This window comes from Salmo salar, chromosome 18 (genome assembly GCF_965601325.2).
Source record: "Salmo salar chromosome 18, fSalSal1, whole genome shotgun sequence".
NCBI classification, from domain to species: domain Eukaryota; kingdom Metazoa; phylum Chordata; class Actinopteri; order Salmoniformes; family Salmonidae; genus Salmo; species Salmo salar.
The window spans coordinates 18241186-18266749 of NC_138308.1; the positions used below are offsets into that span (position 1 = coordinate 18241186).

The 25564-nt window shown below is 43.7% G+C and overlaps 2 protein-coding genes across 3 annotated transcripts in view; one reads left to right on the forward strand and one right to left on the reverse strand.

Annotated features, from left to right (window-relative positions):
- On the forward strand, positions 1-20227 carry vrk2 (VRK serine/threonine kinase 2). The gene is made up of 15 exons (XM_014154591.3): positions 1-161; positions 570-721; positions 1010-1065; positions 1366-1435; positions 2535-2622; positions 2802-2910; positions 3152-3244; positions 4872-5004; positions 11642-11762; positions 13351-13409; positions 13939-14138; positions 17786-17917; positions 18141-18311; positions 18434-18580; positions 18887-20227. The coding sequence occupies exons 2-15, from the start codon at positions 592-594 to the stop codon at positions 19343-19345; spliced, it is 1968 nt and encodes a 655-aa protein (XP_014010066.1). The 5' UTR covers positions 1-161; positions 570-591; the 3' UTR covers positions 19346-20227.
- fancl (FA complementation group L) overlaps positions 16722-25564 on the reverse strand; it is a 17606-nt gene continuing 8763 nt past the window's right edge. For both annotated transcript variants that reach the window (XM_014154597.3, XM_014154595.3), the window contains 7 exons: positions 22442-22592; positions 22170-22253; positions 21225-21270; positions 20909-20990; positions 20303-20419; positions 19944-20015; positions 16722-19582 (listed from right to left, as the gene is read on the reverse strand). In XM_014154597.3, the coding sequence (XP_014010072.1) occupies positions 19547-19582; positions 19944-20015; positions 20303-20419; positions 20909-20990; positions 21225-21270; positions 22170-22253; positions 22442-22592 (588 nt within the window). In that variant the 3' untranslated portion in view covers positions 16722-19546. The remainder of the gene's footprint in view (positions 19583-19943; positions 20016-20302; positions 20420-20908; positions 20991-21224; positions 21271-22169; positions 22254-22441; positions 22593-25564) is intronic.

The following is a 25564-nucleotide window of genomic DNA, read 5'->3' on the forward strand; positions in this document are numbered from 1 at the left end:
GGTCAGACGTTTTAAAGGTGACAGACAGCACTGTGAACCTGTATGGCACATGCTGTGTCATCGTCCTGCCTCTAGATAGCAGTCATTGGCGGTTGAATATCCAGAGCCATCGCTTCCTAGATCTTTGGTACATTTCACGGAAAGTTATCCAAACTTTAATGGTAATGTATCGCCAGATGTTTCATTTTGGATAGTAACTATCTAGTTAGGTATCTTGCTAAGAACAAATTGACACTGAACTGTGCAGTGCCACCGAGCCAAATGAATCGAATATATTGTTTTGCTAGCTAGCTAATTTAGTTCTATGTAGGGACAGCTAACTCGTTTACTCGATATAGTCTGTTAGTTTGCTGTAGCTATCTAGGTAGCTAGCCAATCTGCTGGCCAGTTTCCAGATTTAACTGACTTTCAGTTTTGTTTCTGGATTTATTACGGGTCTATATAGCTGCACGCTACTTTGCAAGCTAGCTGGGTGGCTGTCGTTGCATCTGTTGACCACATGTCAATAGTCTGTACCATAAGTTACTATTGCCAGCCAACTAATTTGACTCTCTTTTACCCCCAAATAGGTTCCTATTGCTGGCAAGCCCTATGGCCCCTCCTAGGAAACGAGCATTGCCTGCACCCCTACCAGACGGGTTTACACTGATCGACACTGAGAAGAAGCAATGGAAACTGGGAAGAATTATTGGCCAAGGAGGCTTTGGATTGATCTACCTAGGTAAGTAACCAGACTAGTATGTCAATCCATCAAGTTATCACTGATTCTCAAATAAACACACACATCCTAATTTATTTGACCAGGAATCACTGATTTGGGTGTAAAACATTACCAACAGCATTACCAAACTGGAGTACATCTGATTGATGCCAAATTACTGTCATGTTTATCACAGTTTATTTATCCGTGTCCCTGTTTTTTTCTTCTTTTTCTCTCACACACCATATCTCCCTCCTTTTTTCCATCTCATACCTTTCTCTCTCTCTCTCTCTCCCTTTTTTCCTTCAGCTTCGCAGGACATGGAAATGCCTGTTGGGGAGGACTCTCATTTTGTGATTAAAGTGGTGAGTACAGGGATGGCTGTGTTGTGAGTCAGGGCATTTCCATCACTGTATACGCTTTGTCATTTGTTCAGCGATAACTCCAGATGTGATTGACAGTTTGACTTAACCACAATAATTTGCTGTGAAACTGTCTTTCACGTTGTCTTTCTCTCTCGCTTGCTCTCTGCTTACTGGGTTTTTCGTGGATATGGGAAGGTATAATGAGGAACCTATAATTGTACGGCAGTCACATGCAACAGTTCTCAGCATTTCTATTTCCACATTTCCTCATATTTGACCCTCTTGTTTCATTGTCTGCAGGAGTACCATGAGAATGGGCCTCTGTTTTCTGAGCTCAAGTTCTATCAGAGGGCAGCTAAACCTGAGAACAGTGAGTATCAACAAATTCAATCAGTCAACATCATGATGTAGCAGAAATGTGACCAAGAGTTCATAGCTTATGTCCATCATAGGCTACATACTGTATGGTTACAACCAAACCTATTTTAGGCTACATCTTATATGAGCGGCCAGGCCCAGTGCAGCGGGAGTGTACTTGGCTGATGAAGTGCCCAAGACTGCTGCCTGGTGTAATTAATAAGCCAAAGCAAACATGCACCTCAGTGGCAGTTAGCCCCTTCCCTGCTTGTTTGTCTTAATTCATAGAGAGGGACCCAATCCCACATAATGATGCCTGCTCCTCTGCTGGGCCCCTGACCACCTGCCAGTCTGGTGGAGAGCCAGCCAGCACTCCAAGACAGGCTTCCTGTTCACTTTGTGCGTTTCTGTGTCTGTGATTTAGAAGTGCATGATTATTTCCTCTGTCTTTAAGTGGTCATATGTGTTTTTGTGAACAGTTCAGACATCCCAACCTGAATCCACAGTCATTAAAACCACATCACATCCTAATTTGTTGCACCACTTTTAAGACCAAAGGCTTAGGTCCTCTAGGATTGTATCTTGGGCACTTGGCCATATTTGCTCAGCACCAGTTGTGCACCTGCTACCTTTCAGAGGGAATAAAACAAAATGGCATGGAGGTAAATAATGACAGCAACAAGTAATTCATAAAACAAAAAAACGCAAAAGAGCAAATATCTGTTTTTGCACTCTTGTTGTGTCTATTGTTTTTCTACAGAAATAATAGGTGCAATCGTTGCACTAGTGAAAATGCGTTGTAAAAAGGGGCGGCAGGTAGCCTAGTGGTTAGAGCGTTGGGCCAGTAGCCGGAAGGTTGCTGGATCGAATCCCCAAGCTGACAACGTAGAAATCGATTGTTCTGTATGTACCTGAGCGAGGCAGGGTACTGAAGACGTGGATGTCGATTAAGGCAGCCCCCCGCACCTCTCTGATTCAGAGGGGTTGGGTTAAATGTGGAAGACACGTTTCAGTTGAATACATTCCAGTTGGACAACTGATCTCCCTTTCCCTAAATATAGTATGTAAGATACAATTTTTGGCCCTTGTAATTCTGTCTGCTGTTGATTCAGTGCAGAGGTGGATGAGGAGCAAGGCGCTGGATTTTCTGGGGATCCCTGCATACTGGGGATCAGGACTGGCAGAACACAACGGAACCAGGTACTACTGGAACCACTACACTGGTGTAGTAATCATGATGAAGGCATTAATACTTCATTAATAATCCCTTGCTTTGTGGTTGAGAAGTGTGTCAGAGATGATTTTACCTCTTATCCTTGACCATGTACAGTTTTTATCCAGGTGACTCAATTAAGAACAAATTCTTATTTACAATTCAGGTACAGGTTCATGGTGATGGACCGCCTGGGCAGTGACCTGCAGAAGGTGTGTGATAGAAACGGTGGCAAGCTGAAGAAGCACACAGTACTACAGCTAGGACGTGTTCTGGTGAGTCTCTCCCTCTGTTCAAATCAAATTGTATTCGTCACATGTGCTGAATACAAGACCTTACAGTGAAATGCTTTCATTACTTACAAGCCAACAATGCAGTTTTAAGAAAATAGAGTTAAGAAAATATTTAGTAAATAAACTAAAGTAAACATATATATAAAAATAAACACAATAATAATAAAACATCCTCTTCCAAGATGGAATGTGAAGATTTCACCTTCTCTTTGTCTTCCTACAGCTGGATGTGCTTGAGTATATCCATGACAACGAGTATGTCCATGCAGACATAAAGGCTGCCAACCTGATGCTTGGTCACACAGACCCTGACAAGGTTAGCGCTAGCACTGTCTCAGAACAGTAGGCATGCGTATTCAAGGCATTTCTTGTACTGTGTATAAAACATACGTAGAAGACCGTTACTAGCTATATTAACCTCTATGGGCTAGGTGGGACGCAGGCGTCCCCCCCGTGGTGCACTCCATCAACAGCAGGTGCATTTCAAGAGCGGCAAATTTGAATCCAAATAAATGTCAAAATTCAAATTTTTCAAACATACAACTATTTTACACCCTTTGAAAGATAAACATCTCCTTAATCGAACCACGTTTTACGATTTCAAAAAGGTTTTACGGCGAAAGCATAAATTTAGAGTATGTTAGGACAGTACATTTACAAGAGTTGTGTGTAATGTTTTGTCAATTCAAAGACAGGGTCACCAAAACCATAAAACCAGCTAAAATGATGCACTAACCTTTTACAATCTCCATCAGATGACACTCCTAGGACATTATGTTAGACAATGCATGCATTTTTAGTTCTATCAAGTTCATATTTATATCCAAAAACAGCGTTTTACTATGGCATTGATGTTGAGGAAATTGTTTCCCTCCAATAACCGGCAGTCAAGTCAGCATCACAAATTAAATAATTAAAATTAGAAAACATTGGTAAAATATTATATTGTCATTTAAAGAATTATAGATTTACATATCTTGAACGCAATCAACTTGCCAGATTTAAAAATAACCTTACTGGGAAATCACACTTTGCAATAATCTGAGCACTGCGCCCAGAAAAATATGCGTTGCGATACAGACTAGCCGCCATGTTGGGGAGATCTAAAATCGAAAATACTATGTAAATAATCCATTACCTTTGATTCTCTTCATCAGATGTCACTTCCAGGTATCACAGGTCCATAACGAATGTAGTTTTGTTCAAAAAAGCTCATCATTTATGTCCAAAAATCTCCGTCTTGTTAGCACATGATCTAAGCCCGCCGGACTTCACTTCATGAACGAGGGGAAAAAATATATTTACGTTCGTTCAAACATGTCAAACGTTGTATAGCATAAATCATTAGGGCCTTTTTTAACCAGAACATGAATAATATTCAAGGTGGACGAATGCATACTCTTTTATAACGTATTGGAACGAGGGTACCCAACATGAACTCGCGCGCCAGGTGTCTAATGGGCCATCATCGTTCCATGGCTCTTGTTCGGTCAGATCTCCCTCCAGAAGACTCAAAACACTTTGTAAAGGCTGGTGACATCTAGTGGAAGCAATAGGAAGTTCCAAAATATTCCTCAGCCCCTGTGTTTTTCAATGGCATAGGTTTAAAGGTAATACAACACATCAGGTATCCACTTCCTGTCAGAAAATGTCTCAGGGTTTTGCCTGCCAAATGAGTTCTGTTATACTCACAGACACCATTCAAACAGTTTTAGAAACTTTAGAGTGTTTTCTATCCATATATAATAAGTATATGCATATTCTAGTTACTGGGTAGGATTAGTAACCAGATTAAATCGGGTAAAAAAAAATTATCCAGCCGTGCAAATACTGCCCCCTAGCCCTAACAGGTTAACATTGAGCAATGTATATGTTAAGCTTTTTACTTGTAGGTGGGCTGACTGTTATCTACACATACTGTCTGTTTATTCCCTGTACTGCAGGTGTACCTGGCTGACTACGGCCTGTCCTACAGGTACAGCCCAGACGGCGTACACAAAGAGTACAAAAATAACCCAAAAAAGGGACACAACGGAACCATAGAGTACACCAGCATAGATGCCCACAATGGAGTCGGTAAAGTGGGATTTCATTGATATGAACACTCATAGTTTCAGGTGGCAACAACTATTGTGTAGTGAAAGGGCAAGGTTTCTGGGTAAACATACAAGAATTGGTGGACAATGGAGCTCACTTTTCTTGACTGTATGGCCAATGATCTCGTATGGATGTATCTTGCTGTGTATACTAACTGCGTTACTGTATCTTTCAGTTGGCAGTGTAGTTGTTTATCAATGCATAAAGTGACCCCCCCCCTTCGTTCCTTGCTATAAAACCGCCCTCAGTAGGGAACACATTAGCTGGCAAATTGCGTACATGGTCCTTTTTTATTGGACATTGATTCTCCCGGCCTCGTATTCCCCAACACAGACTCCATTAAAAAAAATCCCCTAATTAGCTAAAGTCATAACCTGCATCGTGTATTCATCCCCCATTAATTAAGGCTTTGATGTTTGGTTAGAGTGGGACTGGCCACTGATAACCTCTGTTTGCTAAGAGCGGAGGATGGTGCCGGGTTCGATATGCTGGACGAGTGTGGCGAAGACTCCCTAATCGCCATGCCACTGTTTCTATCAGTGCTGTCCATATGAATGTAAACAGACAAGATGCTTAGTCAGCGTTATTGATAAAGGCAAACTCGTCAATTTTTTATATTTTATAGAGCGAAGAGGGTGGTGGGGGTAAACATGCTGAGCTTGTGTTTTTATGTTCGGTTCTCTGAATCAAGAGGTGTATGTTGGGCCCATGTATTGTAATTCACAGTTGCATACAAGCTAAAATGTGGCAGGCGGAACATGCTTCAACATGTTCTGAGTCGTTGATCTATGGCTGTGAATTTAATTTAACAAGAGGTTGGATAGGAATGACATTTAAATCACAGGACTGGTTTCAACACAGGTCTGTTCTTTTACAGACCTACATAGAAGTACACACACACTGTCATCTAGTGCAATTTGTTCTCATGTCACATATACTGTATGTCGTCGCATATGGTCCTCATTCCAACTTTTTGGTCTTCGCTTAACAGTAGAAGCTGTTGTATAGGTGAATCAATCCTTTGCTTCTATAGCTCAGGGGTCATGAATCTTCTACAAACTAAAGTAGGTATAAGATGAAAATATACACTCACTGGCCAGTTTATTACATACACCCATCTAGTATCGGGTTGCCCCCTTTTGCCTCTAGAACAGCCTGAATTCTTCAGGGCATTCTACAAGGTGTCGGAAACGTTCCACGGGATGTTGGTCCATGCTGACGTGATGGCATCACGCAATTGTTGCAGATTGGATGGTGGTACAGCCAGTTCCATCCCTAAGATGTTCTATTGGGTTGAGGTCTGGTGACTGTGCAGGCCACTCAAGTAAACTGAATTCGCTGTCCTGTTCCAGGCAACGTTTTTCCATTCCTCAATTGTCCAGTGTTGGTGATTGCGTGCCCACTGGAGCTGCTTCTTAGCTGATTGGAGTGGAATCCAGTGTGGTCATTTGCTGCAATAGCCCATCCGTGACAAGGATCGACGAGTTGTGTGGTCCGAGATGCCATTCTGCACACCGCTGTTGTACTGTGCCGTTATTTGTCTGTTTGTGGCCTGCCTGTTAACTTGCACGATTGCCGTTCTCCTTCAACCTCTCATCAACGAGCTGTTTTTGCCCACGGGACTGTCAATGTAATGACGCCGACAGACATGGCCGCTCTGCTTCTGGCTCCTAAGCAACTTTGCAGTATTTTGTTTTTTGGGTGTTATTTCTTACATTATTAGCCCAGAACGTTTTTGTGTTATTACATACAGCTGGAAATAACTTTTGGATATCAGAGCGGCGTTATCTCACCAGCAATACAACCAGGAATATGACTTTCCTGACTTGAATCCTTTGTTTGTACGCCCCTGGGCAATCAAACTTATCCCAGAGGCTGCTCCAAGTCGGCGCCGGTAGAGAAGAGGTATTTGGAGTGGACTTCTAGTCAATCCACCGCTTCCGAGTATTTTACTCGCTAATGTTCAGTCTTTGGACAATAAAGTAGAGGAGCTCAGGGTGAGGATCTCCTTCCAGAAAGACATCAGGGACTGTAACATTCTGTGAAAGAGTATCATGGCACTCTCGGGATATACTGTCCCCGTCCATACAACCAGCTCGGTTCTCAGTTCATCGTGCATACATGAATAAAGAACCCTCCGGGAAGAAGAAAGGTGTGGGTATATGTTTCATGGTGTGATTGTGATAATATACAGAAACTTAAGTCCTTTTGTTCACCCGACCTAGAATACAATCAAATGCTGACCGTATTACCTCCCAAGAGAATTATCTTTGGTTATAGTCACAGCCCTCAAGAAACTACACTGGACTTTATGCAAACTGGAAACAACATATTCTGAGGCAGCATTTATTGTAGCTGGAGATTTTAACAAAGCAAATTTGAGGCAAACGCTACCGAAGTTCTATCAACACATTGACTGTAGTACTCGCTTAGGGAAAACACTAGATCACTGCTATTCACCTTTTGGAAATGCCTATAAGGCCCTCCCTTCGGTGACCTAGTTCATCAGGAAGTGTATAGGGGATATTTTTCCTACCATGACTAAAACCTACCCAAAACAGAAACCGTGGATAGATGGCAGCATTCGCGCAAAACTGAAAGCGCGAACCACCACCATTAACCATGGCAAGGTGACTGGGAATATGGTCAAATACAGTGTAGTTATATGTAAGGCAATCAAACAGGCAAAACGTCAGTACAAAGTGGACAGACAAAGTATATGGCAGGATCTACAGACAATCACGGATTACTGACGTTTTTCTCCCAGAGAAGCTAAACACCTTCTTCGCTCGCTTTGAGGATAACACAGTGCCAACGATGCGGCCCGCTCCCAAGGACTGTGGGCTCTTGTTCTCTGTGGCTGACGTGAGTAAGACATTTAAGCGTGTTAACACTTGCAAGGCTGCCGGCCCAGACGGCATCCCTAGCCGCATCCTCAGAGCATGTGCAGACCAGCTGGCTGGAGTGTTTACAGACATATTCAATCTCTCCCTATCCAAGTCTGCTGTCCCCACTTGCTTCAAGATGTCCACTACTGTTCCTGTACCCAAGAAAGTCATTTAGTTCAGATACCTTTCCTATCACCCCATAGCACTCACTTCTGTCATCATGAAGTGCTTTGAGAGACTAGTCAAGGATGATATCGCCTCCACCTTACCTGTCACCATAGATCCACTTCAATTCACTTACCGCCCCAATAGGTCCACAGACGATGCAATCGCCATCACTATGCACACTGCCCAATCCCATCTGGACAAGAGGAATACCTATGTAAGAATGCTGTTCATTGACTATAGCTCAGCATTCAACACCATAGTACCCTCCAAGCTCATCATTAAGCTTGAGGCCCTGGGTCTGAACCCCGCCCTGTGCAACTGGGTCCTGGACTTCCTGACGGGCCACCCCCCCCAGGTGGTGAAGGTAGGAAACAACACCTCCACTTCGCTGATCCTCAACACTGGGGCCCCACAAGGATGCGTGCTCAGCCGCCTCCTGTGTACTCCCTGTTCACCCATTACTGCGTGGCCATGCACGCCTCCAACTAAATCATCAAGTTTTCAGACAACACAACAGTCGTAGGCCTGATTACCAACAATGACGAGACAGCCTACAGGGAGGAGGTGAGGGCCCTGGTGGAGTGGTGCCAGGAAAATAACCTCTCCCTCAATGTCAATAAAACAAAGGAGCTGATCGTGGACTTCAGGAAACCGCAGAGGGAGTACGCCCCTATCCACAGTGACAGGACCGCAGTGGAGAAGGTGGAAAGCTTCAAGTTCCTTGGCGTACACATCACTGACACTGAAATGGTCCACCTACACAGACAGTGTGGGGGAGGCGCAACATCCTGCCGGGCTGTATCACCGCCTGGTATGGCAACTTCAGAGCCCGCAACCGCAGGACTCCCTGAGGGTGGTATGGTCTGCCCAACACATCACCGGGGGCACACTGCCTGCCCTCCAGGACAACCTACAGCACCCAATGTCACAGGAATTCCAGAAAGATCAAGGACCTCAACCACCCGAGCCATGGCCTGTTCACCCCGCTGTCGTCCAGAAGGTGAGGCCAGTACAGGTGCATCAAAGCTGGGACTGAGAGACTGAAAAACATCTATCTCTAGGCCGTCAGACTGTTAAATAGCCAGCTACCTCCCGGCTACTTAACCCTGCACCTTAAAGTATGCTGCCCTATATACATAGATGTGAAATCACTGGCCACTTTAATAGTGGAACACTAGTCACTTTAATGTTTACATACTGTATTTAGTTAATGCCACTCCGACATTGATTGTCTTAATATTTATATATTTCTTAATTCCATTCTTTTAGATTTGTGTATTGTTGTTAATTGTTCGATGCTACTGCACTGTTGGCGCTAGAAACACAAGCATTTTGCTACACCCGCAATAACAAATGCTAAATATGTGAATGTGACCAATACATTTGACTGGATGTTTGTTTGTCGCACCAGTCTCTGTAAACCCTAGACACTGTCTCGCGTGAAAAGCCCAGGAGGCCGGCCTTTTCTGAGATACTTGATCTGGCACCGAAGATCGTAACACGCTCAAAGTTGCTTGGGTCACTTGTTTTGCCCACTCTAACGTTCAACCCAACAGTAACTGAATGCCTCAATGCCTGTGAGTGCTTTATATAGCAAGCCACGGTCACGTGACTCACTGTAGGATCGATCAATTTTCTTTTTTGTAAACTGGGTGGTGTACCTAAAACTGTCTGGTATGTGTTTTTGCTTCTAACCACTGATAATCATCTGTCCTTTGATGTAATAACTTCTGTTAGGCCTACAGTACTCTACTATTGGAATGAGTCAATCAGGTAACGTTTCCCTTTTTTGTCTACAGTTGATAAACAAACCAGAATTATATTCCAGGTGGCTAAATATGATGGCTGGTCTTACTTGACCTCCACGTTGTAAGGCAGTTTGAGTTTCTTTGGGTCAAATGGCAATCGAGATGCATGCAGATTTTGACGAGCAACAAGACTACTTTTTGCTCAAGATCCCATCTTACCTATCATCACCCTCGCTGGGTAGATGTGGAGATGGAACAGAGTGATGCATCACTGAACTCTGAGCTAATTATCACCTATTGGAGCGGGATGCTTTGGAACATGGAGATTCCGAAAGAGCGGGTTAAGAGTGAAAATCTGAACATCAATAGGAAAGAACTACCTACAACATTGTCACCCAACTCTGTGACAAGCCTGGATGGTGTGGGGGCTCTGAGGTTTACCTTCTGAAGTTTGTGTGTGCGTACGCAAGCGCGCGTGTGTGTGTGTGTGTGCGCGCGCATGAATGCGCGTGTGTGTGCACACATTCATGCATATGCTTGCATGTGAGAGAGCTGTATGTGTGTGTGCTGCCGTCTCATTAGGGAAAGATTCATAAATACACGACCAAACAGCAAAGGAAAAGCTATTGTGAACAGGGACAATATGGTCAAAGCACGCCACTGGTGCTTAACGTAGTTGTTGATCTTTTTAATTGTTAATCTATTTTGTGGCTGTGGGAGTTGGTGTAGTTTTTGAGTGCTGGTGTCACTTGTGTTTTTCATCTTTATTCCCTCTTATCTGCCTCTCAGTATCAATGAGGCTTTATATAATTGTTTACAACAATGGCTTAATTAGAAGTGGCAGCAACAAATATACTGTAATGCTGACCTATACACTTAAGTACTTTACACCTTCCACTCTTTAGATAATTGATTCAGTAAATTACTTAAACAAGCGGCTTAATCACAAAAATGTTGAAGGCAACAACGGAGGCAGTGGCAACCAACCAACCAACCTACCCCTGTTGTCTGTCTCAAGGCTAGCCAGTAGTGCTGTCCTGCTGGGTGCCACTGCCTGGCAGCCACTGTGGCAGAAGCCTATTTAATTGGGAACACTGTCTGGGATCAATGCTAGCCATGGATCTGGCTCGAGATTTCTCCTTCTGACGAAGCCAGTCGATGGGTAATTTCTCCGGAGACGCACGGCCGTTACAGTATTGAGCTGCTAAAACTCCTCGGGCTCGACCCCTCACATGCACTCAATCCAGACGTATTGATGAACTCCCCACAGTTTTTCATAAAGACACTGGCTCAGTGCAGTGTTTGTTCACTTCCTTGTATTAAAACTAGATGGAAGGCATTGTTTACAACGAGGCAAGTCTAGAGGTTAATGTCTAGCCATCATCAGTATTTAGTATTTAGATATCTCCCCAGTGCACAGCACCCTGTCGACTTCTGTAACCTGTGGTATTGATTTGAGCGTTGATATCTGTGTGTGTTTTACTGCCTAAGAGAGGGGGGTGTTTGAGCAATCGAGTGTGTGTGTTTTAGGCTGGGCAGCGGGTGTCTGAATCATGTCAGAGGCCACAAGGATCCAGTTTCCTGGAACAGGCCAAAGAAGGAAAACTGACCTAAAATGTCAGCCCTCCCCTCAAAGCCCTGTCTGTCTGCAGAGCACAGGAAAAGTTGAAAGACTAACACTCCCTCCATAATTGTAATCCTCTTTACCCTCTCTTTGCATACTGTTTTACCTCTGAACACAGCCCCTCAATCAAAGCTGTTTCTATCCTCCCAAACCAGGTTCTGATCATCTTCTTCTCTGTCTCTGTGTAGCTCCATCTAGACGTGGAGACCTGGAGGTGTTGGGCTTCTGTCTGCTCCACTGGCTGTGTGGGGCGCTGCCCTGGGACTCTGTGCTCAAGAACCCTATACAGGTCCAAGAGGCCAAGACCAGGTCAAGACCACCCTCTCTCTGGATCCCTCTCCATCTTCCTATTGATCCTTATTAGTGTTAAATCCCCATCAAAATCGGTCAGTTTTAAGCTAGAGAGATGTTTTTTGGGGGGGGTTTTGCAAGGCCCGCGTCTCTATTCACCACATCCACCTACAATATGTCGGTCTTCCGCATCTGCGGAAGGTGGCCGAGCTACAGTGGCGTTTGTCACGTGACTTGTCTGAAGGTAACCCGGTACCAGTTAAAAATAAAATATGGAGTTAGTTTTGTGTTGAAAAAAATAAGGGGTTAAATGTGTCCCAAAATATATATTTCCTGAGCTTTCTTATACACCTGTCCACATACACTATATATATATATACACACACACACAAGTATCAACATCGAGAACACAGCCATGCAATCTCCATAGACAAACAGAATGGCCTTACTAAAGAGCTGTGACTTTCAATGTGGCACCGTCATAGGATGCCACCTTTTTTATAACAAGTCAGTTCGTAAAATGTCTGCCCTGGTCAACTGTAAGTGTAGTTCTTGTGAAGTATAAACGTCTAGGAGCAACAACGGCTCAGCCGCAAAGTGGTAGGGCACACAAGCTCACAGAACGGGACCGCCGAGTGCTGAAGCGCATAGCACGTAAAAATCATGTCCTCGGTTGCAACACACTACCGAGTTTCAAACTGCCTCTGGAAGCAACGTCAGCACAAGAACTGTTCGTCGGGAGCTTCGTGAAATGGGTTTTCACGGCCGAACAACCGCACACAAGCCTAAGATCACCATGCGTAATGCTAAGTGTCGGCTGGAGTGGTGTAAAGCTCGCCGCCATTGGACTCTGGAGCAGTGCAAACCCGTTCTCTGGACTGATGAATCACCCTTCACCGTCTGGCGGGCGAATCTGGGTTTGGCAGATGCCAGGAGAATGTTACCTGCCCAAATGCATAGTGCCAACTGGAGGAATAATGATCTGGGGCTGTTTTTCAAGGTTTGGGCTAAGCCCCTTAGTTCCAGTGAAGGGAAATCTTAACGCTACAGCATATAATGACATTCCCGATGATTCTGGGCTTCCAACTTTGTGACAACAGTTTGGGGAAGGACATTTTCTGTTTCAGCATGACAATGCCCCTGTGCACAAAGCGGGGTCCATACAGAAATGGTTTGTCGAGATCGGTGTGGAAGAACTTGACTGGCCTGCACAGAGCCCTGACCTCAACACCATGGAACACCTTTGGGATGAATTGGAACGCCGACAGTAAGCCAGGCCTAATCACCCAATATCAGTGCCCAACCTCACTAATGCTCGTGTGGCTGAATGGAAGCAAGTCCCCGCAGCAATGTTCCAACATCTAGTGGAACGCCTTCCCAGAAGAGTGGAGGCTGTTATAGCAGCAAAGGGGGGACCATCTCCATATTAATGCCCATGATTTTAGAATGAGATGTTCAAACCTGTGTCCACACACTAATTGACCAAAAGTATAGCTCTTGGATATAGGACAGACCCTTCAAAACCTTTGTCCTTAGTATGTGTTGTCTTTAAGTTAAACCCTTGTTTCTCTCTCCCCCTCTATTTCATGCCCGTTTCTCTTTCCAGACTCATGGGTAATCTACCTGGCTCGGTGCAGGAGCTGTCTGTGGGTGGAGCTTGCACAGGTGAGTGAGAGGGCCTCCGTACTAGTCAGTACTTGTCCAGTAGTCAGACTCCAGAGTCACACCACTTTGTCCCAGATGGGAATGAAACATCTTTTTTGGAGGGGGTTTTAAAATATGTTCCCACAACTCCATTATCCATCCTAGAGAGATGTCTTAGAGACTCCAGTGTTATCTCTGGTACTGTAAACAGAGGTCACGTCTCTGAGGTTAGGGCTATGTGATGTATGGTGGTGATTGACTGGGATGATTCTCTGCACCTCCTCCAGAGGCAGGGCCGGGCTGGTCGCCACAGATAAGGCCCAGGACATGCATCAACCCTATTGTATATGAGTGTGATACACTCAACCAGTGTGTGTGTGTGTGTGGGTACACTAGGTAGCTGGACATGTTAGTTGCAGTAAGGGGTGACTTTTTGAGTACTGAAACACGCAGATCACACGGCACATAACCAGTGTTTATAAAACATCACATATGTCGGAGTGGGACTATTGCGCATTTTCTCTCTCTTTTGTCCCTCTTCCTCTCCCAGATGAGTTGGCCAGTTTCCTGCTCAGTGTCAAAGCTCTGGAGTATAAGGATCGTCCGGACTACCAGAGGCTGAGAGAGCTGCTGTCTGAGGGGGGACCGAGAGCGAGCGGAGGCCAGGGAAGGCTGGACCTGTCTGTGCCACAAGGAGCAATGTCAGGGGGTTCCTCCACCAGAGGGTCTGATTGGCCAGACAGGGGCAAGGTGAGAGTACCTGAGAGATTACCTTGCTCAGAAAACTGCCTATTGGCAGCGGCGAGCTTTACACCACTGCCTAATGTACATCTATTAACCTGTTGGGGATAGGGGGCAGTATTTGCACAGCCGGATAAAAATGTACCCGATTTAATCTGGTTACTACTCCTGCCCAGTAACTAGAATATGCATATAATTGTTTGATTTGGATAGAAAACACCCTAAAGTTTCTAAAACTGTTTGAATGGTGTCTGTGAGTATAACAGAACTCATTTGGCAGGCCAAAACCTGAGAAGATTCCAAACAGGAAGCGCTCTCTCTGACTATTTCTTGGCCTTCTTGATCATCTCTATCCAAAACAGGGGATCTCTGGCATAACGTGACATTTTCTAACGCTCCCATAGGCTCTCAGAAGGCGCCAGAACATTGAATGATGACTTTGCAGGCCATGGCTGAAAAACAGTAGCGCATTTGGATAGTGGTTGATCTGAGAACAAGGAGACTGGGGCGCTCGTGCACGAGGCTCCACCATGTTTACTTTCTCTCTCTTTGAACGAAAACAACGACTCCCGGTCGGAATATTATCGCTTTTTTACGAGAAAAATCGCATAAAAATTGATTTTAAACGGCGTTTGACATGCTTCGAAGTACGGTAATGGAATATTTCAAAAAAAATTGTCACGAAACGCGTCGGGCGCGTCACCCTTTACCCTTCGGATAGTGTCTTGAACGCATGAACAAAACGCCGCTATTTGGATATAACTATGGATTATTTGGAACCAAACCAACATTTGTTATTGAAGTAGAAGTCCTGGGAGTGCATTCTGACGAAGAATAGCAAAGGTAATCCAATTTTTCTTATAGTAAATATGAGTTTGGTGAGTACCACACTTGGTGTGTGTCAAAATAGCTAGCCTGTGATGGCCGGGCTATCTACTCAGAATATTGCAAAATGTACTTTCACCGAAAAGCTATTTTAAAATAAATCGGACATAGCGATTGCATAAAGGAGTTCTGTATCTATAATTCTTAAAACATAATTATTTTTTGTGAACGTTTATCGTGAGTAATTTAGTAAATTCACCGGAAGTGTTCGGTGGGAATGCTAGTCACATGCTAATGTAAAAAGCTGGTTTTTGATATAAATATGAACTTGATTGAACAAAACATGCATGTATTGTATAACATAATGTCCTAGGAGTGTCATCAAAGGTTAGTGCTGCATTTAGCTGTGGTTTTGGTTTTTGTGACATTATATGCTAGCTTGAAAAATGGGTGTCTGATTATTTCTGGCTGGGTACTCTGCTGACATAATCTAATGTTTTGCTTTCGTTGTAAAGCTTTTTTGAAATCGGATAGTGTGGTTAGATTAACGAGAGTCTTGTCTTTAAAATGGTGTAAAATAGTCATATGTTTGAGAAATTGAAGTAATAGCATTTCTAAGGTATTTGAATATCGCGCCACGGGATTCCACTGGCTGTTGAGTAGGTGCAAGCGTCCCACCTAGCCCATAGAGGTTAATGAATCTGTCAATCATTCGCACACATCCAGATCTACTCACAAATGTTGGCTAAATAGGCTCTTCTGGGAAAGCTTTCCACTAGATGTAGGAACATTTCTGCGGGGACTTGCTTCCATTCAGCCACGAGTATTTGTAAGGTCGGGCACTGATGTTGGGCAATTAGGCCTGGCTCGCAGTCAGCATTCCAATTCATCCTAAAGGTGTTCGATGGGGTTGAGGTCAGGGCTCTGTGGCCAGTCAAGTTCTTCCACACCGATCTCAAAAACCTTTTTCTGTATGGACCTCGCTTTGTGCATGGGGACATTTTCATGCAGAAACAGGTAAGGGCCTTCTCCAAACTGTTGCCACAATGTTGTAAGCACAGACTCGTCTAGAATGTCATTGTATGCTGTAGCATTAAGATTTATCTTCACTGAAACTAAGGGGCCTAGCCCAAACCTTGAAAAAAAAGCCCCAGACCATTATTGCCCCTCCACCAAACTTTACAGTTGGCACTGCATTCAGGCAGGTGGCGTTCTCCTGGCATCTGCCAAACCCAGATTCGTCCGTCGGACATCACTCCAGAGAACGCGTTTTCACTACTCCAGAATCCAATTTACACCACTCCAGCCGACACTTGACATTGCGCATGGTGAGCTCAGTCATTTCACCATTTCATGAAGCTTCCGACAAACCGGTCTTGTGCTGACGTTGCTTCCAGAGGTGGTTTGGAACTCGGTAGTGAGTGTTGCAACCGAGGGCAGACGATTTTTACGCGATACGTGCTTCAGCACTCGGCGGTCCCGTTCTGTTAGCTTGTGTGGCCTCCACTTCACAGCTGAGCCGTTGTTGTTCCTAGACGTTGCCACTTTGCTCGATTTTTTTTTTTTTTTACATTTATTTTTATACAACTGTCAGCAATGGGTGTGGCTGAAATAGTTGCATCCACTAATTTGAAGGGATGTCATAATTGTGTGTGTCATGCTGTTTTAATGAGCTTCTTGATATGCCACACCTGTCAGGATGGATTGTCTTGGCAATGAGAAATCCTCACTAACCGGAATGTAAACAATTGAGAGAAATAAGCCATGTGTGGAACATTTCTGGGATCTTTTATTTCAGCTCATGAAACATGGGACCAACATGTTGTGTTGATATTTTTGTTGAGTATCAAATATAGCTGGATAGGGTAAAGTGCAGGTCAGGGGAGTGTAATGGAGACCAGATGGCTAGACTCACTTCATGTTCATTGTTTATACTCTGATTTATAACCCTCTGGGTGAGGTGAGGTGTCTGTCGGGAGCCCCAGTGCAGTGTGGGAGATTTACACACACCGACAGCCTCAGCCACAGATCCCATACAAATCCAGGTCTTTATTTACAACACACGTACACTGCAGAAAGTATTTCTCATCAAATATGTGCATTTCAATTGGACTGTACCAAATATGTCACATCTCTCTGGCTCTTTGCATAGCGGTGTAGAGGTGAATCACATTTTCTTCTCTAAATGCCTGGCGGGGATCTTGACCGCAGTAAAGGGGGTCAACTTGCCCCAAGACCCCCACGGAGGCACACGTCGTCCCCCTCAAGAGGCTCTGGAGCGGAGAGGTGGTGATTTTCTGGAATTTACCGGAATCACTTGAGCCTCCAATGGCGACTAACTTGACCCACAGATGGCCAAAACAGCCCAATTTGAGGCGATTGATGACACACACTTTACACACACTTTACAGGGGCAGAGGATCAGCAGCCATAATTGTTCTAATTTTCTCTCTAATTTCCATGCTGAACTGCTGGGCAGTTGGATCTGTAGTCAAATAGAAGTCAATTTTTGGAGGTTTGGAAAGTGAGTAAATGTCAGTTGAATTAATAGGGGTCACGGAAAGGCTGCTTTCAGTGTCTGTCCTACTCCTCTATTGTTATTTACTCCTTTTTTCTCCCCAATTTCGTGATATCCAATTGGTAGTTAGTCGTGTCCCATCGTTTGTCCCGTATGGACTCACGTATTTATCTTCATCATTCAAAGGAAGCTGAACAATGCTTCATCTTCAGATCTAAAAGCATGTTCAATGGAGAATCAAGCAAGTTTCTATCAGAAACAGTTGCATGCTAGCCTCTTACTAAGCCCCTCTTCCTGTATCCTTTCCTCACAGAAAGCAGGCCGAGGTAGAGGCTCATCCAAACTAAAGCCCGTAGTTGTGGAGGATGAGGAGAGTGATGAAGAGGATGAGAAGATGGAGTTGGATGAAGCGAGGCCTAAACCTGTACCACCCAAGGGCGTAAAGGTGTTGGCTATAAACGGGATTCACTAAACTTTACTACTGAGCTGGTTGCAACTGGTTTTAGTACAATATGACCTAAAAATAAATGTATTGGAATGTACAGTAATTGACACACATGGGGAAATGCCCTTTTATTCTAAAGTGTTGACAACAGGAGTAAAAGTATGTTTTCATTCAGTTCGTTTGCGTCACATGAAATAATTATTCCGGTGTCCTTTCCCCACAGAAAGCGGGCAGGGCTAAACCTGCAACTAGAGGGGCCTCCAAACCAAAGCCTCTATATGTGGACGATGACAGTGATGAAGAAAAGATGGAGATTGAAGAGGGGAGACCCAAACCTGTACCATCTCGCTACATTAGAGGACCACCTGTATTCAACCCCCAGTCAGAACATGGGGTAAGGTGTTAGTGAATTCACAAGCAAGAAATGTCCAGGTTGAGGAGTATGTTGTCATAAACTAGTGCATGCTAGCTTCACGTGAAATTTCAATCCGGTCTTCCTGTATCTTTTCCCCACAGAAAGCAGGACGAGCTAGAGGGTCGTCCAAACCAAAGTCTGTATGTGTGGAGGATGACGAGAGCGAGGAAGAGATGGAGAGACCCAGACCTGTGCCGTCTCAATACATCAGAGGACCACCCAAATCCAAGCCCCAGCCAGAACAGGCGGTGAGGCCAAGGCACTAAGTCCTGCTTGTAGTGTAATATTGACAGGATTCACCGCATTTTACTATGTTGTCAAACTGGTTTTACAAGAATGGACAAAATGACCAGCTACTTTACTTTGATGCCCAACTGATAATGAAAGAAGTTTTTATCAAAGCAAGTTCAAACCCAAAATAAATCATTTTTTTTTTATATATATATATTTTTTTTCATTCAATTGCCTTTGTTGTAATTTCACATTAACGGCTGTTACAAAAGTTCAGGTCAATGGAAGAAACCCAAGCAAATGTGTGAATTATCCCCTAACAGAAAACATCAACACAAACCAAACATCGCGTCAGGAAAATAGTTGCCGTGACCTCAAGACCACAAGTCAACCATAGACTGTCCCACCCCAGAGAAAGTACAACCCCTACAAAAAGTAAATTGGGTCAAACACATGATGACCAGTGGGAGGACCACAGTCAGACACACTGGGAAAAACATCTGTACAAAGAGGATGGTTCAGAGAACTTCAACCATGATCACCAGTGTGGGGGTAAGAGTCAGAAGCACAATCCCCCAGAATCTGACCACTGGGAAAATCCCATCCACATATATGACCGTGGCGAGTGGGAGGAATACAGACACAAAGACCACAACCAGAGAGCAGAGCCTTCTCCCAAACAGAAGAGTGGCTGTAATGTCATAATGTACTGTAGTGCTTTAGTGGTCTTCTTATTCCTGTCCCTGGCCTTTCTATTCACTCTGGCTGACGGTCCTGAATGATGACTTGGTGCTGTTTCCCTGCTACTCTTTGATCCTTTTTTGTTGTTTCCTATTCTATTTAGGCCTATTTTAGGTTTGCATCATCCCCAACTCTTACTCCAGTTCGCTATAGTGTCATGACATGATGTACATTAGATGTGAGTGGATTTGCTGAGGCTCATGTTAAACCATATAGCTCTATGCCCAGGCTTCAGTCAGCTCTCAGGGTTTCTGGGTGGACATCTTCACTGTGATGGGCTGTAAACAACAAAAGTGAAAATGTTATTTGCAGATGTCAACAGGCTCACTGTATCAATTACAAAAAAAAAAAAAAAACTTGATTGTGATTTGCAACTGCACCTCTGGGGATTTTCTATAGGCTTAGTGTGATTTATATGCGTGACTGTTGTATAATACTATACTAACCAAGGACATGGTACCTCCACACTACTAATGTGACCTGCTATATTCAATGTACTTATTGTGCATGAACAGCGCTCTATATTACCTTTTGAAACTTTATGAATGACATACTATATAATGTGTATGTTATGACCTTTTATGAAGGACATCTACTGTAAAGTCAGTATTAATAATGCCATATGGCGGCTTGAAATACCTTGCTGCAGTAGGGACACTCTCCAAACACTATGTTGAAGCTCTGGCGACTGGAAGGTAGTCCACGCAACCACTGGAGAGAAACCGAACAAGAACTAGTCAAACTAAACACTACTCTGAAATTGAAGTGGACCAATTCCTTGTGCCTGTAGTGGTAAGATTTGATAAATGCAAAGAAGCCAAACACCTGAAATGAATTTGATGCTTTTTTTTTTAACTTTCACATCCCATTTTTGTATGAATTTATAACAAATGATTTTAAATTCATGCATGTCTCATCCTGGATATTGTGTGTAGTGTTGTTTTGTAAAACAGACATGCCTACTGATTGGGTAGGATAGTTGTGTGCGTGTCCCTTACCTCGTACAGACAGGCCTGGTGGAAGGGTTGACCGCAGCGAGGGTCGTTGCACACCTGATCAGGAATGGCCGACTCCAGACGGTAGGCGTAACAGATCCCACACTCCGCACTGAAACTCTACAGGAGGGAGACATAGTAGCTCTCTTCCTGTCTATCCCCTCTAACAGTGTCCCCCTTCCCTTTCTCTGTTTGCATATTTCTTTTCATGTAACGAGAAGCCCTTTTTCTCTCCAAGCGATCCATTAAAAAGAGGATGGCAGGTACAATTTCAACATCTGGTAAAGTAAACTTTGCTCTTCGGAATGTTAATGATGCTGAGGCATTAATCACCGTGGCGACAGTGGATAAACACGGCGCCCTTTCAACCCATCCGGCGGCAAAAAAAGAGATAAATGGGGGTGTGATTAAAGCGATCTCGATAGTGCCGAGGATTCTGCCATCTTTGTTATTCTAATGATCTTATCTGTAAACAACCCAATTAAAGGGGATGCACACCCACCTCCAGCAAACAAAAAAGAACAGAAATAAAAATATATTTCTACACACGATTGCTCGGCAGAGGTAATTGTGAGGGCTTGGTGTTTGAAACAGGGAAATGCAACGTACAGATTTTTCGTGGGTGGCAGGTGATGGGAATTCTATCTCCAAAACATCCCGGAGGTTCTGCAAGATGCTGCAGTCCGGGTTCCTGAAAGACACAAAACAGCTCCTTCACACACTAATTAAACACATGCAAATGAGGGAGAGACGGAGGGAAGAGGAGTTTGCAATTATGACCAATATGTCTTATCTCTCCCAGCTAGGAAATGTTGACCAAGGCTATCACGTTGAAATGGTATAGAAGACTTCATTTAGAATCACATTGTATGGAACATATAATACCAATAAGTAGACTATCCAAATGACTGACTACCTAACTTACCATAAATGCATGTTGGCATTCAGCTTGTTCCTCAAAGGTGTTACCACTGCAGGGGAAAATAACCCACACAATTAAGTTGTGAATTCCAAATGGACATTGTAAAAAGAGAGGTTTAGAGATACACAACACTTGCAGGGGGATTTAAGTCGTTTTTGTGCTTTTCAATGCATTTCAGAAAACATCACCCCAAATCTAATTTGGGGTGATGTCAAGTGTTTTCCTGGATGCAGCACACAGGCTCTTACAAACAGCTCTTCATATGTGATGACAGAGTCAGGCAAAGAGGAAATATTCCAATAACTTCGACATAAACGCTCTGCTCTAGTCCGTTCCACCCCATGAGCCTCGTCTTTGTGTACAGCCATCATTGCATTCTGTTGTTTGTTATTCTTAAATGCAAAAAGCAATATTTCTGCGTGACCCCATCTATTTGAGGGTCGCTGCCTGCCTCAGTCTTGGCGACAGCAGTGTGTGTTTAATAGCATTGCTAGGCAACCAACAATGAGTTCTGTGTGGCACTGTTGGCCAAGCATGACCTTGGATTTAAAGAAACAATTGTTGGGACTTAAATAGAACAAACTCGACCTTGTTTGGTCCGTTCCTACTTGTACCAAATCAAAAGCCTGATTATGTTGTAAAAACTTTGTTAGGTAGTCCACATTCATCAGGACCCAGAATGCGCCCCCCAAAATAATACATATTTCCTTTGTCTGTGATTACAGATATGATAGAATAAGGGTAGGTGGAAACCAGGTTTCCTCAAAACTGTATGTGCTTATAAAATTTAGTCAGATCAGTTAATAGACTGGAGGATGCATTTAAAAAAAACATTTGAAACATGGCAAGTGTGCCACCATTTAATATAGGGTACACATTTCATATACATTATTGATAAAAAAAGATTAGAAAAAAGGAACAACCATAAGTATACAGTCTTTTACCTACCATGCTCTGCTCCAAGCAGGCAGCACTCTGGCAACATCTTTGGGTGTCGCGTGTCAACCTCCACTTTTATGGACACGTTATTTGCTGCAGACATAGTTAATCAGTGTTTGGAGACAAGGAATAGCTGACCACAACACAAAGGAAGCAATGATAAAAGTGAGTGTATATAGGTAGTAGCAGTAGAGGTCTGTTGTTTAGTTCAGTGTGCATGAGGGTTAATTATGGCCTATAGAGGTCTCTAGTTAGTGAGTTTGCATGTCTGTGTGCGTTACCGATGGCGATCCTCCTCATGGTGTCGGCTCTGCTGGGTTTCTCTGGCTCTAGAACCCAGGTCTTTTCATCGATCTCATCTAGAACCGCCCAAAACTCAGCCAGAGACTCTAGAAGCAGCAGGAACTGAGTGTGAACATGGCCTAGAGAACTCTGTGGGGAACAGAACACAACAGGTATGACAACCTAAACTAGGGTTCAAATGTGTGGGTGGATACTTTTTAATAAAGAAATGAATTATCTTAACTGAGAAATTATAATTAGTTAATACAGTGCCTTCAAAGTATTCACACCACTTTTTCCACATTTTGTTGTTCCAAAGCGAGATTAAAATGTATTAAATTATCTTTTATTAAAAAATATTACATCGACACAAAATACTCTTCATGTCAAAGTAGAAGAGAAATTCTCTCATTTGTAAAATATTTATGAAAAATAAAAACACTAATATCTTGATTAGATAAGTATTCAACCCCCTGAGTCAATACATGTTAAAAAAAAAAATCACCTTTGGCAGCAATTATAGCTCAGTCTTTAAAATATTTAGTCCTGAAGTTATTTAGGCTTGCCATAACAAAGGGGTTGAATACTTATTGACTCAAGACATTGCATATTTAATTAATTTGTAAAAATGTCTAAATACAAAATTCCACTTTGATATTGTGTGTAGGCCAGTGACAAATCTCAGTTTAATCAATTTTCAATTCAAGCTGCAACACAAAATGTGGAAAAAGTAAAGGGATGTGAATACTTTCTGAAGGTACTGTATCATTATGTCCATGTAAATTAAATGGTAATGATTTGCAGAAAAATGGGCATCTATAGAAGGTCTGACCTTGGAGAAAATTAGCCAGGTAGCCTAAGAACTTTCTCTGTATTAAAATGACCACAATTATAACTTACACCAACTAAGCTATCTAACGGTTAGGGAAATCTTTTTGCCTAGATTTGTGAGGTGAAGATGAAACTATAGACTTACATGAGATAATATCACATTATGTACAAACATGATATAGAAAATGATTTGACTCTTTATTTAGCATTTAATGCAGGCACAGGCTCAACAAATCAAATTCCCTTTAACAAACTATTTTATTAGACTAGCTTTGTCCCGGGAAATCCGACATGAGGGAGAATAAAAAAAATAAAAAAAGAGAAACGAACCAAAAATTATGGGTCATTGTGCCAGCACAGTGCACACAATTTAGCATCGCACAGGTGCAGAGACTCCGCAATTACTGGCCAATTAATGCCAGTGGCGTGATTATGGTTATGGCTCCATAGAAATACAGTGGACCCAGTAAAAGGGGGCTTGGTAATTGAATTCCTGCTGGATTTGAGTGGCAGGATGTAAGAGTGTGTGTCTGTGGAAAGCTAAGATCCGCTCAGTACTCCTTGAGTGCCTCAATTAGGCCTCTTCATCTAGCACTGAGTAAAAACAGATCTATCCTCGCTACAGGCTTAACTCCTGAGGAAATGAGAGCCTAACCATACATATTAAAACACTGCTAATAAAAGCAATCATCTAGCGGGGTTCAAATGGAGTAACGACGTATGAATGGATACACCTAAAGCCTTTATAATGGTGGCTTGTGTAGACATTGAGGGAACTGTGATGCATCTGCCTGGGCCCTCTTCTCCTGGCTGATGACAGATAGGATTCTAATCATGTATTACTGTAGGTCCGGTACATACGGTTGTACACGCACGGACTCACAAACACACAGACTGCTGGCAGAGGTTGCTCATGCTGTGCCACACCTGCAGTGGTGGGTCTGGTGCCCAGCAATGGTCCTGCCCAGCCACAATCTGACACAGACGTCAACCCACTGCTTTTAAAAGAAACAAAACAGGTATGCATTACTGTATGAACATACTCATTTGTCAGTTTATTAGGTACACCCATCTAGTGCCGAGTCAGACCCCACCTTTGCCTCCAAAACAGCCTGAATTCTTCGGGTTGGAAAACGTTGCTCAATTTGTATCAAGGGACCTAACGTGTGCCAAGAAAACATTCCCCACAACGTTACACCACCGCCACCAGCCTGTACCGTTGACAATAGGCAGGATGGGGCCAAGGACTCATGTTGCTTACGCCAAATCCTGACTGCCATCAGCATGACGCAACAGGAACCGGGATTTGTCTGACCAGGAAATGTTTTTCCAATTCTCAATTGTCCAGTGTTGGTGATGGCGTGCCCACTGGAGCCACTTCTTGTTTTTACCTGATAGGAGTGGAGCCCGGTGTGGTCGTCTTCTGCAATAGCCCATCGGTGACAAGGACTGACAGGTTGTGCATTCCGAGATACCGTTCTGCACACCACTGTTGTACTGCACCGTTATTTGCCCTTTTGTGACCCGCCTGTTGGCTTGCACGATTCTTGCCATTCTCCTTCGACCTCTCATCAAATAGCTGTTTCAGCCCACAGGATTGCTGCTGACTGGATGTTTTTTAGTGTGTTGCACCATTCTCTGTAAACCTTAGACACTATCATGAGTAAAAAGCCCAGGAGGCCGACCGTTTCTGAGATACTGGAACTGGCGTGCCTAGCACAGACGATCATACCACGCACAGAGTCACTGAGGTCACTCGTTTTGCCCATTCTAATGTTCAATCGAACAGTAACTAAATGCCTCGATGCCTGTCTGCCTGCTTTATATAGCAAGCCACATGACTCACTGTCTGTAGGAGTGAACCATTTGAATAGGAACCTAAGGTACCTAATAAACTGACCACAGTGTATATGACACATTGTCTTGTTTTTCCTCTCTAACGTGCACACAAACTACAGTGTCTCTCTGTCCCTCTCATTCTTTCACACAAACACAGTGTGGCACATCTTGGCCCTGCAACAGAGCAGGCAATAATTACTCATTCAAATGAACATGTCAGGACAGCCGACAGACAAGCCCTTCCCCCACAACACACACACTCCTCTCACAGCACAGGAGAGATCCATCAGCTGCCCAGCAGGCAGACAGGCTCCATACGGCAGCGCTGTACTTAGCTCGTCTTCTCTGTACGGCTGCCATGTACCACACACACACACACACACACACACGTGTAGAGGGACACACCCAGCACATAGAAAGACAACAGCTGTCAGTGTCTAGGGCTCAATATT

What these genes read in the sequence shown, in the direction of transcription:
- vrk2 (XM_014154591.3), top strand. Translation starts at nt 592, where the DNA reads ATGGCCCCTCCTAGGAAACGAGCATTGCCTGCACCCCTACCAGACGGG. An exon ending in CTTTGGATTGATCTACCTAG is followed by an intron (nt 722 to 1,009) that starts GTAAGTAACCAG and finishes TTTTTCCTTCAG; the next exon opens with CTTCGCAGGACATGGAAATG. An exon ending in TACCACCCAAGGGCGTAAAG is followed by an intron (nt 17,918 to 18,140) that starts GTGTTGGCTATA and finishes CTTTCCCCACAG; the next exon opens with AAAGCGGGCAGGGCTAAACC.